Below are 13500 nucleotides of genomic sequence, written 5' to 3' on the forward strand. Positions count from 1 at the left end.
TTACTTGACTAAAGCAATTTTTTCTGATTTTTGATTCCCACAAATCATTCACAATCCACATTAATCTATGTCATTCACAGACTGTGATCAAGTATTCAGAAATACAAATAAAAGTCCAAGTTATTTTTGTTTATAAGCCATTAAATCGTTTGTTTATAAGCCAAAAAATAAAATATTTTTTGATATAAAAAAAGATTTGACCTAGACAGCTGTGTCAAATAGGTAGGACTATTTAATTATGATTCTGTTATCTATTCATAACTTTGAATGAAACTACACCTTATTATAAAACAGAATGTGTTAAATTAAACAGCAGTTGTTAATAAACAACAATCTATCCATCTTTCGATTGTTTGTGCTGATTTGGGTCATGTGGAGGATCTTAGGGCACAAGGCTTGTGTACACAGTAAATCCTTTATTTTACCATGTATTTGGACAGAATGTCACCTTAACGAGTGTTAATTAAATGCCTTGGCTAGCTCCTTGGTTAAAGGTTATTTTAAAATTGTGATAATTTAGCCCATGTTGAACCGAATAGGTAAGCATTTTGATTAGGGACTTTCATGCGCAATATTTTCTCTGTCTTATCACTGTTGTATATTTAGAAGAACATATATTTTAATATATTTATCTATTTATTATTTCTTCAAGGATGTAGAATCTGCCAAATATGGAAGCTTTCCAAATTTCCTCCAGTATATACCCATATTAGTATATTCATCTGCAATGCTTTTTAGGTTGTTTACACCATTAAAAATTGTTTTTGGAGTCATACGCAGCTTGTATTTGTGAGTCACATCAGAAAGATGTGACTCACAAAGACTAAAACATATGAGAAATGGAGGCAAGTATCACACCTGTTCCTGATTAGTAATCAGCTAATTGAGCCTGCGCTGTGAGCTTCCTCTGTGCCAGTGGGAATTAGATCACAACCTTAGTTAAACAGAGCAATGAGCGTTGCTCATGGCTTGATCACCGCCATTGCGCTTAAAATGTAGGAATCAGAGTTGTATTCTTATGCTGCTAATTTGGACAGTTCATGAGGCTAAAGGAAAACCATATGGGTGAAATGTGCAAGTATCTTAGCATAATTCCTGGATTGCAATGCTTTGAGTTGCATTGCTTGCAGCGCCGTCAGACATCACTAATAGGAATTTTAAAACTGCTGGAAAATGTGGGTGTCGATCCTCCCGCTTGTCCTATCTAAGGTTCTCTGCTGCCCTTCCTAAAATTAGTGCTATGAGGAACCTCTGAAACAAAAGGTAAAGAACTCAACCCCCGATTATAGAGATGACAATTTTAGAATCTTCAAAACAATTTTTACATTTTAAACAACCGGTGTTTCGAAAGGCTTTGAAATATCCCAAAACACAGGCTGTGCGTAGCCTACTGGCAAGAACCTTAATTGCAGTTGTACCAAATACATTAGAACATAACACTATTGAATTGTGCTGTCAAAAAATATGTGTAATAAAGTACAATTTTATTTTCTCTTGTCAGGTATATATGCAATTGGCGTGGGATGACTTCTTGCTGCTCTTAATTTGAAGAGTGAATTTTAATGTTTCGATATCAGTTTCTCATGTTTGACTTCAAGACCATTCTTGCTCTAATTTAGTTCTTGTTTAATTCTACAGGAATTTTTCTCCCCCTATGGATTTTCTGTCAAGAAAATGTGTTTGTATATGTTGAGCAGATTGGGATTTATTTTATGCTTCAGTTGTAATGAATAAACCAGTTCAGAAATGCATTTTTGGACTTTTTCTATTCAAAACCATTTTTTCCATGTTTGGCTTCAGTTGATTCTCCTCGTCTTTTACCTGACATGACATGATTTAAAAGACACTTTACTGGGGGGGGGGGACTAAAATCTCTGGGTCTGTGGAATGATCCCACCATTGGGCCCTTGAGCAAGGCCCTTAACCCCAGTTACTCCAGGGACTGGCTGACTCTGCTGTCTCCTCTACGCCAATTTCATGAGGAGGCCACCAGGGCTACTATTCCATTTGCCCTGAACATAAGAACATAAGAACTATACAAACGAGAGGAGGCCATTCGGCCCATTGAGCTCGCTTGGAGAGAACTTAACTAATAGCTCAGAGTTGTTAAAATCTTATCTAGCTCTGATTTAAAGGAACCCAGGGATTCAGCTTGCACTACGTTATCAGGAAGACTATTCCATACTCTGACTACACGCTGTGTAAAGATCATGCTTCCTTAAATCCAGTTTGAAATGTTCTCCCGCTAATTTCCACCTATGGCCACGAGTTCTTGTATTTGAACTAATGCTGAAGTAACTATTCGGTTGAACAGCATCCAAACCTGTTAGAATCTTATAGACCTGGATCATGTCCCCCCTCAGTCTCCTTTGCTTGAGGCTGAAGGAGCCCCCACATACATGCTGAGGGCTCAATGGCCGTTTTTCCTCCACTTTCTGGTCATACTGCTCCCCAACCATCTCTTCTGGGTTTCTCAGGTTTGTTTCGGATCACTTTGTATTATATGCAGCATTGCTTTCCTCTGCATTATATTTACCAGTTTAGGCTACTCTGTGATTCTGTACAAAGCTAGATCTGCACCCACATGCTGCCACCACTAGCTGTGGGGGCACTGCCCGGCGTGGCACTGGCTGTAGTGGTGTGCATGGCTGATGCCTTCACTGGTGGACATAAGGCATTAAGGTGCTGATTATAATACTTACAAGCTCCCATGAAGCTCTCATCTATAATGTATTATAGATACCTTCATAATGTATCATAATGGTCGTTATAAGAATTAAAGGTACTGCATTATGAAGGTATCTATAGTGCACTGTAGAAGAGAGCTTCATAAAGCATTTATAATGCATAATAATGGTGGCTACAATCTGTTACGCCTTTTATAAAGACTTATAGCCATATTCATAATGCTTTATGAATGCATTATGATGTGTTATGAATGTGTTTGTAGATTCTTATGGACCTGGCATCCATAGAAAATGTTACCATAAAGTTTGTATTGTTTTTTTTGTCCTCAGCCCCCCTGCTTGGCAAATTTTATTGACAGAAGTCTGTTACTCAGTCGGTGAAATTTATCATGGGGAAACTTAATGCCTGTTCTAGTCAGTGGTGACACATGAAAGAACAGGTGGAGATCTGGGGAACCTGATTACATTGAGACAAGTCACACAAAGTAGGGATTTTAATAAAGATTTTTTTCATTCCGAGAAATTTATTTTTGGTGAATCCCCCCACCTGGCAAAATTTAGCACAGGGAACCTCACCCCTGCAACAAGATGCTGGAATAACTTTGCTTTTGAAAATGCTGTCTAAATACCATATAGCACGGTATAATGCATCAACGATATGAAAACTTCGATAATGCCTAAGTCTAATGTAAGGGGGGATGTGCTGGAGGAATAGGGACTATATGGGGGAGGGGTGATGGGGTGGTCTGGGGAATACATTGCTGTCATACTGACAGCATCTAGTTACTGAAAAGAACCAGAGCAGCCCTTAAAGGCCAAAACAAAAGCATTACACATATTCCAGCTGTGTTTCAAAACTGTTGCTTTATATTTATTGCACTTTTAATTTCATCAGCATCTATGAAATTATTCACCATTCTTAATGTCCCTACTGATCATTGTTTCATATTGATTCACTATATTATTGATTGATGTACAATATTCACAAAAGTATTAACATTTCCATTCTTAAACAACACTTAGAATTTCTGATGTGACCTTTATTGTTTAAATGTCACATGGAGGCTGCAGTGAAATTGCAGAAAGGAAGAGGCAACAGAAATCTCACTTCATAATGTCTTCAGCTAAAATCGTGTCTTGTGCACAGGGTATGAAGGTATATCTTTCACAGACTACAAATTATTAAAATTTCCATTTCATATTTATATTTTACGGCAAATTGAATGTAATTTTTCATTAAATAATGAAACCCATGAGAGAACAGAAAAGCCACACATGTTCTGCTGGCCAGAACTGGAAACTATGGGGGCAGGTGGTATCTGTATAAAATAACCATCTTGGAATATTGTGAAGGTCATGATGTTCCACACACCCAAGGTCATCCAACGATACCTGAATCACAGAAAAAATGTTACCTGATGGGTAACTTAAATTGTAGAATGTTTCAGACACTTTATTATAAAAAAATATTTTTCCTTTATATCAGCTAATTTATTACCGCTAAAACATTTATTGGAAAAATGTAATGACAAAATTACAACAATTTAATGGAGAAATCCTTAGTAATACAGAAATATGGTAGATTTGCATTTATGAGAATGCTGTCAGTTGAGCAATCCCAGAGCATCTGCTGAGGGGGTGGCAACTGTTTTCAGTTTTGCATCTGCAGAACGCTGGTATCGAGGACAGCACCATGCTCAGTCATTAGAACGGGATCCCTCACACTCTACTCGACATATTTCCCGTAACCCTTCTAAATAAATACCATAAACGGCCTATATAAAATGCAATTGAATTGCAATACAACATACACCAGACTGTAATCGTTTTGCGAATTAAATTGTTTAAACGATTACTTATGTATGACATAATTTTGGTTGACGGTGTGATGACATTCACCGATTAAGGTATTTGAAAAGGCTATTTAAAATACTGTAACTTCATGCCTTGAAATTTTATTAATGGTTTGTTAGCTGTAACTTTATCTCAAAATAACAACTTGCCCTAATGCAATGGTCTATTAAAATGCATTCTAAATATTTTGCCCCAAAAACCATAAGATCGATGGTTTTTCATTTACTGCTTTTAAATTATTGTAGCTCTGATATGTCATAAATCTCCAGGCGTACTTTAATTTGAACACCACACTAGCAAGAATAAAATGTTGGAAATGTTGAATCAACTTGAAATGATCTAAGTAATCTGTCACACGAAATAAAGTTGCTTCAGTGTAATTCATTTATTCAACTGTAAAAAATGAGTTCAACCATAAACATAAATAAATAAGTTACGTTTAAATGAACAAACTAATAATTTTCAACTATTGGAATGAGAAAAAAAAACATTGAACGTACAGGCACCTTTTTTCATTCCTTCTTCTTCAGCTTAAGGACATCACTTTTATTGCATTAATAGTCATCATCATCCGTGACTCGGGAGATGCTGGGTTCTCCTGAAAAACGTTGCGCAAACCAATATTATTTTGGTGCGGTATTTGCAATATATGTTTCTTCGGACCCCCAGAGCATCCGCAGAAACGTACCGTACATTGAAATACCCTGCCGTAGATCACTGCCTGGTGACCATTGTGCTATCTAATATAGACATACGGAACTAAAATTCTTGTGGTTTTTCATCTTTACAATTTGTCCTTTCCCCTCAGTTTCAAATTTCAGAGTTTAAGAATACGTGAAAAATGTTTGCCAGACAATAAGCATAAACGACACATTAGGGAAAAAAATAATCTGAACGTAGATTTGCACTAACGCATATGACAATTATAGTAATTGTAATTTGCTGGCAGTATATTCAAAATCTGGAAATTGTCGCTGTAAGTGTTGTTATGAGAACGTATCAATGCAAGTAAAACATGTCACTGCATTAATACAATGTGGAATAATAATGCGATTTTGGTACAGCATTCTTCTCAATATTATTATTCCGATTTCCTGTATAGTGCTTGAGAGCTCGATGGTTAAAAATTCGCAGCGAAACTGTGCAAACTCCCCCTCCTTTTGATTGACGTCCGAATCCCCCCGCTTCCGAGCCAGCGGCCGCTGATTAGCATGCATGGAGGGCCGCCTCGGCTGCCGCTCGCCGCTACATTTTGGAAGATGCAGCAGCGGTCTCTTACTCTAGCGTCAGGAATAGTGCATGAGCGGACTCACTCAGTATATCTACGGATTCGGCGAGGGAAAAATCAGCGGTGGCTGGCTTTAGACTAGAAGAGAAAAATAACGGTGCTGAATCTGGTGATGATGATGGTGAGGATGACGATGCTTCGTTGGCGAACTTTACACACGGGCTACAATAAGAAAGAGTGAGAAGAGAAGCTTATCCGAAAGGGAAGGCTGTCGTTTTTACTGTATATATATATATATATATATATATATATATATATATATATATATATATATATATGTATATATATATTATATATATATATATTTTTTTTTCTTTATTATAATGGTGGATGCATGGACAGTCACACAGAACCTAGGCTAACAACTGAAAACAATGTGCCTGCCCAACATCGTGAATATTACAGCCTCCTGCATTGCACCATGACCTTGGACGCACAAACGGTGGTTATATTTGCAGTGATCGTGGTGCTGTTGCTTGTGAACGTCATGTTAACGTTCTTTTTGGGTGCTCGTTAAAGGATTTTCTATTGAGCCGCTTGCTGGCCCGCCTGCACAGAGGTACATATCACAATTATACATTGGAGCGAGGGAGCAAGTGCGCGTGCAAATAGAGCGAGGACACCCAGTACTCCAACATGGCCAGACAGTGATATTAATGACGTTGGTATTTTATATCTGTCCATAAATCTTTTGCCGTGTCTTGTCCTTTAACTTGTCTGTGAGCGTAGGTGCTGATGACGATCATTATGCTAGGATAATATAATGTTTGGATGTATTTTGAGCTACGTCTTAGCATTTGACACCCTACCTTCCTTTGCATTTTTAAAAATTTCGGTTTAAAAAATATTTATCTCGGCTAGTAATACACGTGCAAATTATCGGTGTTTTTAAAAAACTATGCCCTTGTAATGAATGTTTTTCATACATACTTAAGTAAAAAAATAAATAAACCGATAACAGCATTTAAAGAACCATCGGTAGGTATAAAGAGCTATCGGTTTGAAACCATTGGTATTTTCTTAATAATTTAGAAAATCCTTATGTTTTTGCTATTAATATCACCACAGTAGTTTTTATTTCGATTATTTGTTTTTCAACATATGTGTGTTTCGGATTTCCCTGATTTGCGAAGTGCAAACTTAATATTAGTTACTGTTCTTCTATATATATATACTAACCCTACAATAAGCTCCGTATTTGGGCGTTTTTAAAATGGGCCACATAATATGACATACATACACGGGTGGAACTTAATTTTTGCTGCTAGCCAACTTGGTTACTTTAGTGAAAATGTAGTCCGACAGGGAATTTTTTTTTACTAGTGTTCAGTGTTCTGTCCTGGTCCTTCGTCTAAATCACTCGTCTCAGGCTAGTGGGCGAGCCTAATTTCTTGCCCGCATACATTATTTTGACATCACTGTAGATGACACAGCCTCTACACGTTTAACAATGCGTTTTTCATTTTATGGAACATTTTCTTTATTGGGTGATTTAATGCCGTTTAATATCGTAATTGTAGTTTAATACTGTACGATTGCATTATATGTCAGTCTACCCAGCGTTTTTTTTCACTTGTAATTGCTGTATCCCGAGGTATGTCTTTATACCATACATAGGACTTCATTTATGAGTTTAGTTTATAAATTATCTATCGATCTATGTATCTATCTGTCTATCTATCTAGTGTGTTCTTGGCGTTATCTAATGGAAACTATAAGCAGGTTGTCATGGCAAAACAGAGAAAAGCAGGCACCATTGGAGGTACCTGCGTATGGAGTAACGTGGGCTAAGAATATCCCGTAAGTGGCGTATGAGACATTTTGAGTCACTTTTAGTAAAAAAATACGTACAAAATGCAGCCGTATGACTGTTTTAATAGGCGTATTTCAAATTTGCTTTGTTGTGGGAGCATCTTGAGTTAACAATTATTACTAATTAGTCTCTAAGGCTATCTTTATTTATTGATGGGTTTGCTGTTCTGTTTCCTGTTTTGATTAAACATTTTAGAATGCTGTTCTGCACCCTTTTAAGGTTGTAGTATTTTCTGTAACTATTCAAGTAAGCCATGTATGTTTTTGCCTTTGCAATCTGAGCAAACTCAATAAGTTGTACTCTTCCTCCGGTTGTAAAACTGAGTTTGATTGGCCTTCAGTGTCACAACATGCGCATATTGCATAATATGTTTTGTCAGACGCAGGCAAAGAGCTCAGCTAGAATCTGCAATACTGAACATTTTTTAATGCATAACTCAGCATCAGTAAAAATGGACAGGAAAATACCACAAAAAACAAAGTAACTTAATCAGCAGATTGTTATATCCTTCGTATATACAAAATACATCTGATGGAATTAGCTAGACTAATTGCAAAACTAAACACAATAATCCTATTCCCCTTTTATGCTGAGAAGCTGACAAGTTTAATAACAATAAATTCTTGCCGCCTTGTTGTGTCTTCCTTACGGTACAGTATGTTCTAGATCGACAGCTGATAACATTAGCTGAAAGGTGATTTAGAACAAAACAGCATTTTAAAAAAAATATGTCAGATTTATTTTAAATCTGCCCAGTTTGTCACTTGCATTCACACTAAAAGTCAAGACCCTAAAAGATCCAGAATTATGTAATGCTCAGACAAAGGGGGTTTATAAGTTACTTATCCTGGAACAAGAATTGTAATTTATTTCCAGTTTTCCCTTTGCTTTTTCACCAAAAGTTTATTTTTTCACCAAAACCTAATTATGAATTAAACATAGGTATAAATATATAGATATGAAAAACAGTTTTAACATTAACTCCAGGATTATGTTTGACACATTACTGGATTTTCATAGCATAGAATTGATATTTCTGATAAATAGAACTATACTTTAAATGAAATGGAATAGTATCTGAAATCAGCCATGTATGCATGATCATCATTACATTTACTAAGTCAGGCAACAGTTAATTCAAGAACATAGAATTTGGATTTTTCCTCATCAGTATTTAACAGATGCTTTTGTTGAAAGCAACACAGATAAATGTAATGTTAGATCACTTTGTATAGTTTTCTCTCATGGATATATTTCCACAGAGTTCATAGTTCTATGTGCTTTTATACATTTAGCAGATTGTTTTTGATTATATTGATAATAACCAGGGGAATTCTGCCCATTAACGTGACTGGCATTCTTACTATTATCTCAGAGGCACCTGAAAGTTTTAAGGGGGCAGTGATAATGATGATTTTTTCAGTCAGCTTTTAACTATAGTTTTTTTAGTTAATTATTAGTCTTTTTCAGTTGTTATGATCAGAATTTTCATGAACAATGGAGAGAAATGTACAACATGCGTAGCTGAGGTTATGCACTATTCACTGATATAGTGTTCAGTTTAGGCTGTAACTTTTTAATTGCCCCTTGTGGATAAATTGAATTGAATTGAATTGAATTGAATTGAATTTGTACGAAATTCTAGTTTTTGAACTGAAGAAACTGAAGATTTCCATAAGGATTGTGAACTGGGGCAGAGGTATAGAGGGGACTTCTGTGATGTGCATTTTCACATTTTACTTATTTAGTAGGCACATGTTGTAAGTGACATACATTTTTGAGAAAGCAGGAACTGAGTATTCCTGAAGAAAATGACTTACACTAGAACAGTAACCGAGTTGCTAACTTATTTGTGACCCCACAAGCAAAATGATGCTGAAAATTCGGTTGAAAAAGACCTTTAATCTTCAAGTTTAGGATGAATTAATAATTTTAATGAAAAATTGAGGAAGCCCTACATAGTAGGTTTTCACTCTATACATTAAATAACAGGTAATATGGCGTTTCCATGTTAATGTAGAAACTCGTACATTTGCTTAATTAATTAAGTTTTCCCCACCTGCCTGTAATATTACTTTAAAAGAATGATAAGCGGTTTGGAAAATGGATGGATGGATTGATGTTAATGTCTTTGCAGTGCAGTGGGTTGGTGCAGAGAATTGTAACGTCAGAGATCCAGGTTGATGGGCTTTAGTTCCCATTCTCAGCTCTGTATGTATGAGTTTCAGGGACTTTCGTCTTTAGTGAAAAATCATGTGGTTCCGTTTTTCTGTGTTCATAAATGGATGGATTTGTAATAGCCCACTGTTGCAATCATAAAAATGAGGAAAACGTTCTATAAAGGTACAGATCAAGGAAGAATTTCACAACCATTTTAAAGATTTTGGGAAATTATGTAACATTTAGATCTGTTTAGAGCATATCATTCAATTTATTGGCATATTACTGCATTTGGTGGTTACATCCATCCATCCATCCATTTTCCAACCTGCTTATCCTTCTGGGTCGCAGGGGGTCCAGAGCCTATCCAGGAAGCTACGGCACAAGGCAAGGAACAACCCAGGATGGGGGGCCAGCCCCTCACAGTTGGTGGTTACAATGAGAAAAAAAATTCTAATTGTTCAAATATAATAGCTCAGTTACGGTACAAATTTGAATATGACCATGTTTTTTAATTACTATTTTAAGTAACCCTGAAGCACATGGAGATGAGAATGAAAATTTTGGCAAATAGTATAAAGTCTGGTGAAAGAACTATGAAGCTATTTCAATTGCAGTAAGTTGAGTAAGAACACAGAGTTAAGGCAGGAAAACCATTCTTGTTATTGGGCTCAGTTGCAGAATTGTGTAATGGGCATGATTCCTGAGAGAAATAATGGATGGAAAAATCACATAAAACCTCAGTATACAAGTAACCGTGAACATAGTTTTACTTTCAAGCAGCCAAGGAAAACCAGCACTAAAATGAAGTGAAGTCAATGTCCAAAAGCGACCAAGTCAAGGCAATGTCTTAGGTCTTCAGTATCTGTGACAAGATTTAATGGCTGCTGTTTATCATCTGTATCCGAGTTGTGGGATTTTTTTTTCTGGAACAGTCTCTCATAATAAAATAACCTCAACCTAACTTCTTCTTTGAAAACAATTAAAACATAATACGCACTTTGGGGGCTGCATTACAGTTACACTGCACAATTAAATTCTTATACTTTTATATTGTGTGGAATTAATAGCATGTTGTAATACACTATATGATTTTCACTACAGCACTTTTCTTTAAAAATTATATATATATTCACCATCTATAAATTTAACATCTTGTATCTGCCTCAATAATATAAATTTCCAGTACATATGCATCTGGTTATGGTTTACAATTTTCCAGGAAAAGCTTTTATCATTTGCTGATTACTGATGAGTTATTGGGAATGCATAAGTTTTGCTGTGTTTTTTGACTTTTTTATTTTTAAAATGTCTAGTAGTGGCTCAGTAGACGGGCCTGTTTACTCCAGGGTTAACTCTCTGCTCCAACTCTCTGTATGCAGTTTCTCTGTTCTTTCTGCGTAACATGGATTTCCTTTGGGTATCCTGGGCTTCCCCTTCATTTCATGCATTTAGGTGTTTTGGTGTCTTGAAATTACGTGCATGCCCTGTGCCGGACTGGTAGCCCACCCAGGGTGTACCTCAGCATATACCCTAGGCTGCTTGGAATAGATTCCAGGACCCTGTACCAGATAGGAAATGGTTGGAATGTGGATGGAAGGTATATATACCAATGGAAGGTATATATACCAAATCATATTACTCAGCTTTCTGTTGGGAGCTTTCAGTTAAAATTTTTTAGAAAAACAACAATTTTGAAAATGTATTAAATTTTATTATTATTTATTATATTTGAACCGCCATTGACCATGTCAGGTATTGAAATCAGCGTTGTTTCCCATAATGTATTTGATGTTTGCTCGTGGTTTGAATTTTCCTTGGAGTAGTTATAGTAGTAGTTAGTAGTTATAAGTAATAAAGGGTGCCAATGTGGCTCAGTAAGCAGCACTGTTGGATGATAGTTGGGTCATAGTAAATCTGGGCGACTTATTGACTTATTGCAAATAGCAATAGGGCAGCAGCCGCAACAGCTTTATTAAAAAAGAGATGTTTTGGATAAAAAGAATGTTAAAGAGATGTTGGTGGTACAGCAGTAGGTGGGCCATTTAAAGTCCAGCAAACACAGACTAGTGCTGAAAACTTGCACTAACTAAAACTGGAAATACATATTTCACCACGTGAAGCATTGCTATCCAGTATACCATGCAAAATGCAAGTGGCTAGAGTTACAAACACCAGCAATTAGGGCTTCCACTTTTAATCTGAAGAAGCATGGGACATGTGTCCCCTATCGATTAAAAATGGGATTGGAGCAATAAACTACCAGCAATGTCAAACCTGTTCCATTGAACCAGCAGCGAGGCAGTCAGAGAAAAACCCAGCAACAATCCGGATTGTCGCTGTTTTCTAGTGTTATGCCCTGTGACGAAGTTTGTTTTTGCATGATTTATTTATTCAAGTTAGGTTTCGGTTTGCTTTCATTCAGTTTGTCATCTTTTTCATGTTCTGGATCTTTTAAGGGGAATCCTATGGGTATTTTAATGAGAGACGGAGCCTTGAAGTAAAGAAATAATGACTTGAATTATATTGTGATAATTATCTATATAAACTGATATAAAAATAAAAATTCCTTGGGTCATAGTTACTAAGCAGGTTAGAGCAGTAGTAATAACCAGCAGCAGTCTGTTTTCATGTGTAGTACCTCTTGGCATTTTTTGCTCATGGTCAGTTACATAATAATATTGAAGTCTTCAAAATTGTACATCTTTTTTTGCATATTGTATTCTGTTTTTGTGCCGCAGAGTTAATTATAGTTATGTTGATTATAATTTTGGTATAAGCTTGATGCCTTATGGTTACCAAAACATAATTAAGCAAGAAAAACAATGTCTACATTTATAATGTTCCATTCTACAGACTCTATTATTGTCTGTGTTTTTGTTCGTATATCAATCAGTTCATAAAACAATACCTTTTTTTAACCCTGACTGTTTCCCCTAAAAACAAGTCTGTAAAGATAACGTCTTTCTTTTTTTTTATTAAACTGGATCACAGAGAGCACTTCATTGTGAGGCAAAACACCAGGGGATCTTGTTCAACGGACAACATGCTAGATTTCAATTCACGGCATCAGTTTCTGTCTTCCTGTCTCATCCAGCTGATTAGTGGAGGTTCAGTCATTAACGCTGAAGCAGTATGGGATCATGTCACCATGGCCGACCGAGAGTTGGCGTTTAAGGCTGGGGACGTCATCAAAGTTTTGGATGCATCTAACAAGGACTGGTGGTGGGGGCAGATTGATGATGAAGAGGGATGGTTTCCTGCCAGCTTTGTCAGGGTAAGTTGCACATTAAAGATATTTATCCCTTTCGTTTATAGTTTTTTTTTTTCTCCAAATGCCTTGGTGCATTTCTCAAATAACGATTGCAAAACAATCATGGTGTAATCCTCACACCATGAAACACATTTCTCATTGTTTTCTACAAATTGCCAATGTTTTAGTGCATATATACAAATAGTTGTCATCATTTGGCATAATTAGCAGTGGATTATACAGTTTACCAGTGAAGTAATTTACACCCAAAACAATATATGTAATTGATTGCTGTGTTAACCACTAGATGCAAAACAGTTCACCAATCTTTTAGAATGATGCAAGTGTATATTCCAGTGTATATTCCATAACTTGTAGTGGGATGAATGACAGGACATTAACATTATTGTGTCTGAGTTTGTCTTTTTTGTTTTAAATCCTTTAC

At 36.2% G+C, this 13500-nt stretch overlaps 1 protein-coding gene and 1 long non-coding RNA gene across 9 annotated transcripts in view; both read left to right on the forward strand.

The window, feature by feature from the left end:
- Positions 1-951: 951 nt before the first annotated feature.
- On the forward strand, positions 952-1751 carry LOC111855223 (uncharacterized). The gene is made up of 2 exons (XR_002840830.1): positions 952-1263; positions 1502-1751. It is a non-coding gene; the product is annotated as an uncharacterized lncRNA (long non-coding RNA).
- A 3987-nt stretch (positions 1752-5738) lies between these two features.
- Positions 5739-13500, forward strand: part of arhgef9a (Cdc42 guanine nucleotide exchange factor (GEF) 9a) — a 41107-nt gene continuing 33345 nt past the window's right edge. For all 8 annotated transcript variants that reach the window (XR_002840851.2, XR_002840852.2, XM_023834205.2 and 5 more), the window contains exons 1-2: positions 5739-5950; positions 12900-13079. Coding sequence is in view for 6 of the 8 variants with exons in the window: in XM_023834205.2 (XP_023689973.1) it covers positions 5942-5950; positions 12900-13079 (189 nt within the window). In the remaining 2 variants the exon portion in view is untranslated. The remainder of the gene's footprint in view (positions 5951-12899; positions 13080-13500) is intronic.

Source organism: Paramormyrops kingsleyae, chromosome 18, assembly GCF_048594095.1.
Source record: "Paramormyrops kingsleyae isolate MSU_618 chromosome 18, PKINGS_0.4, whole genome shotgun sequence".
Lineage (NCBI taxonomy): Eukaryota > Metazoa > Chordata > Actinopteri > Osteoglossiformes > Mormyridae > Paramormyrops > Paramormyrops kingsleyae.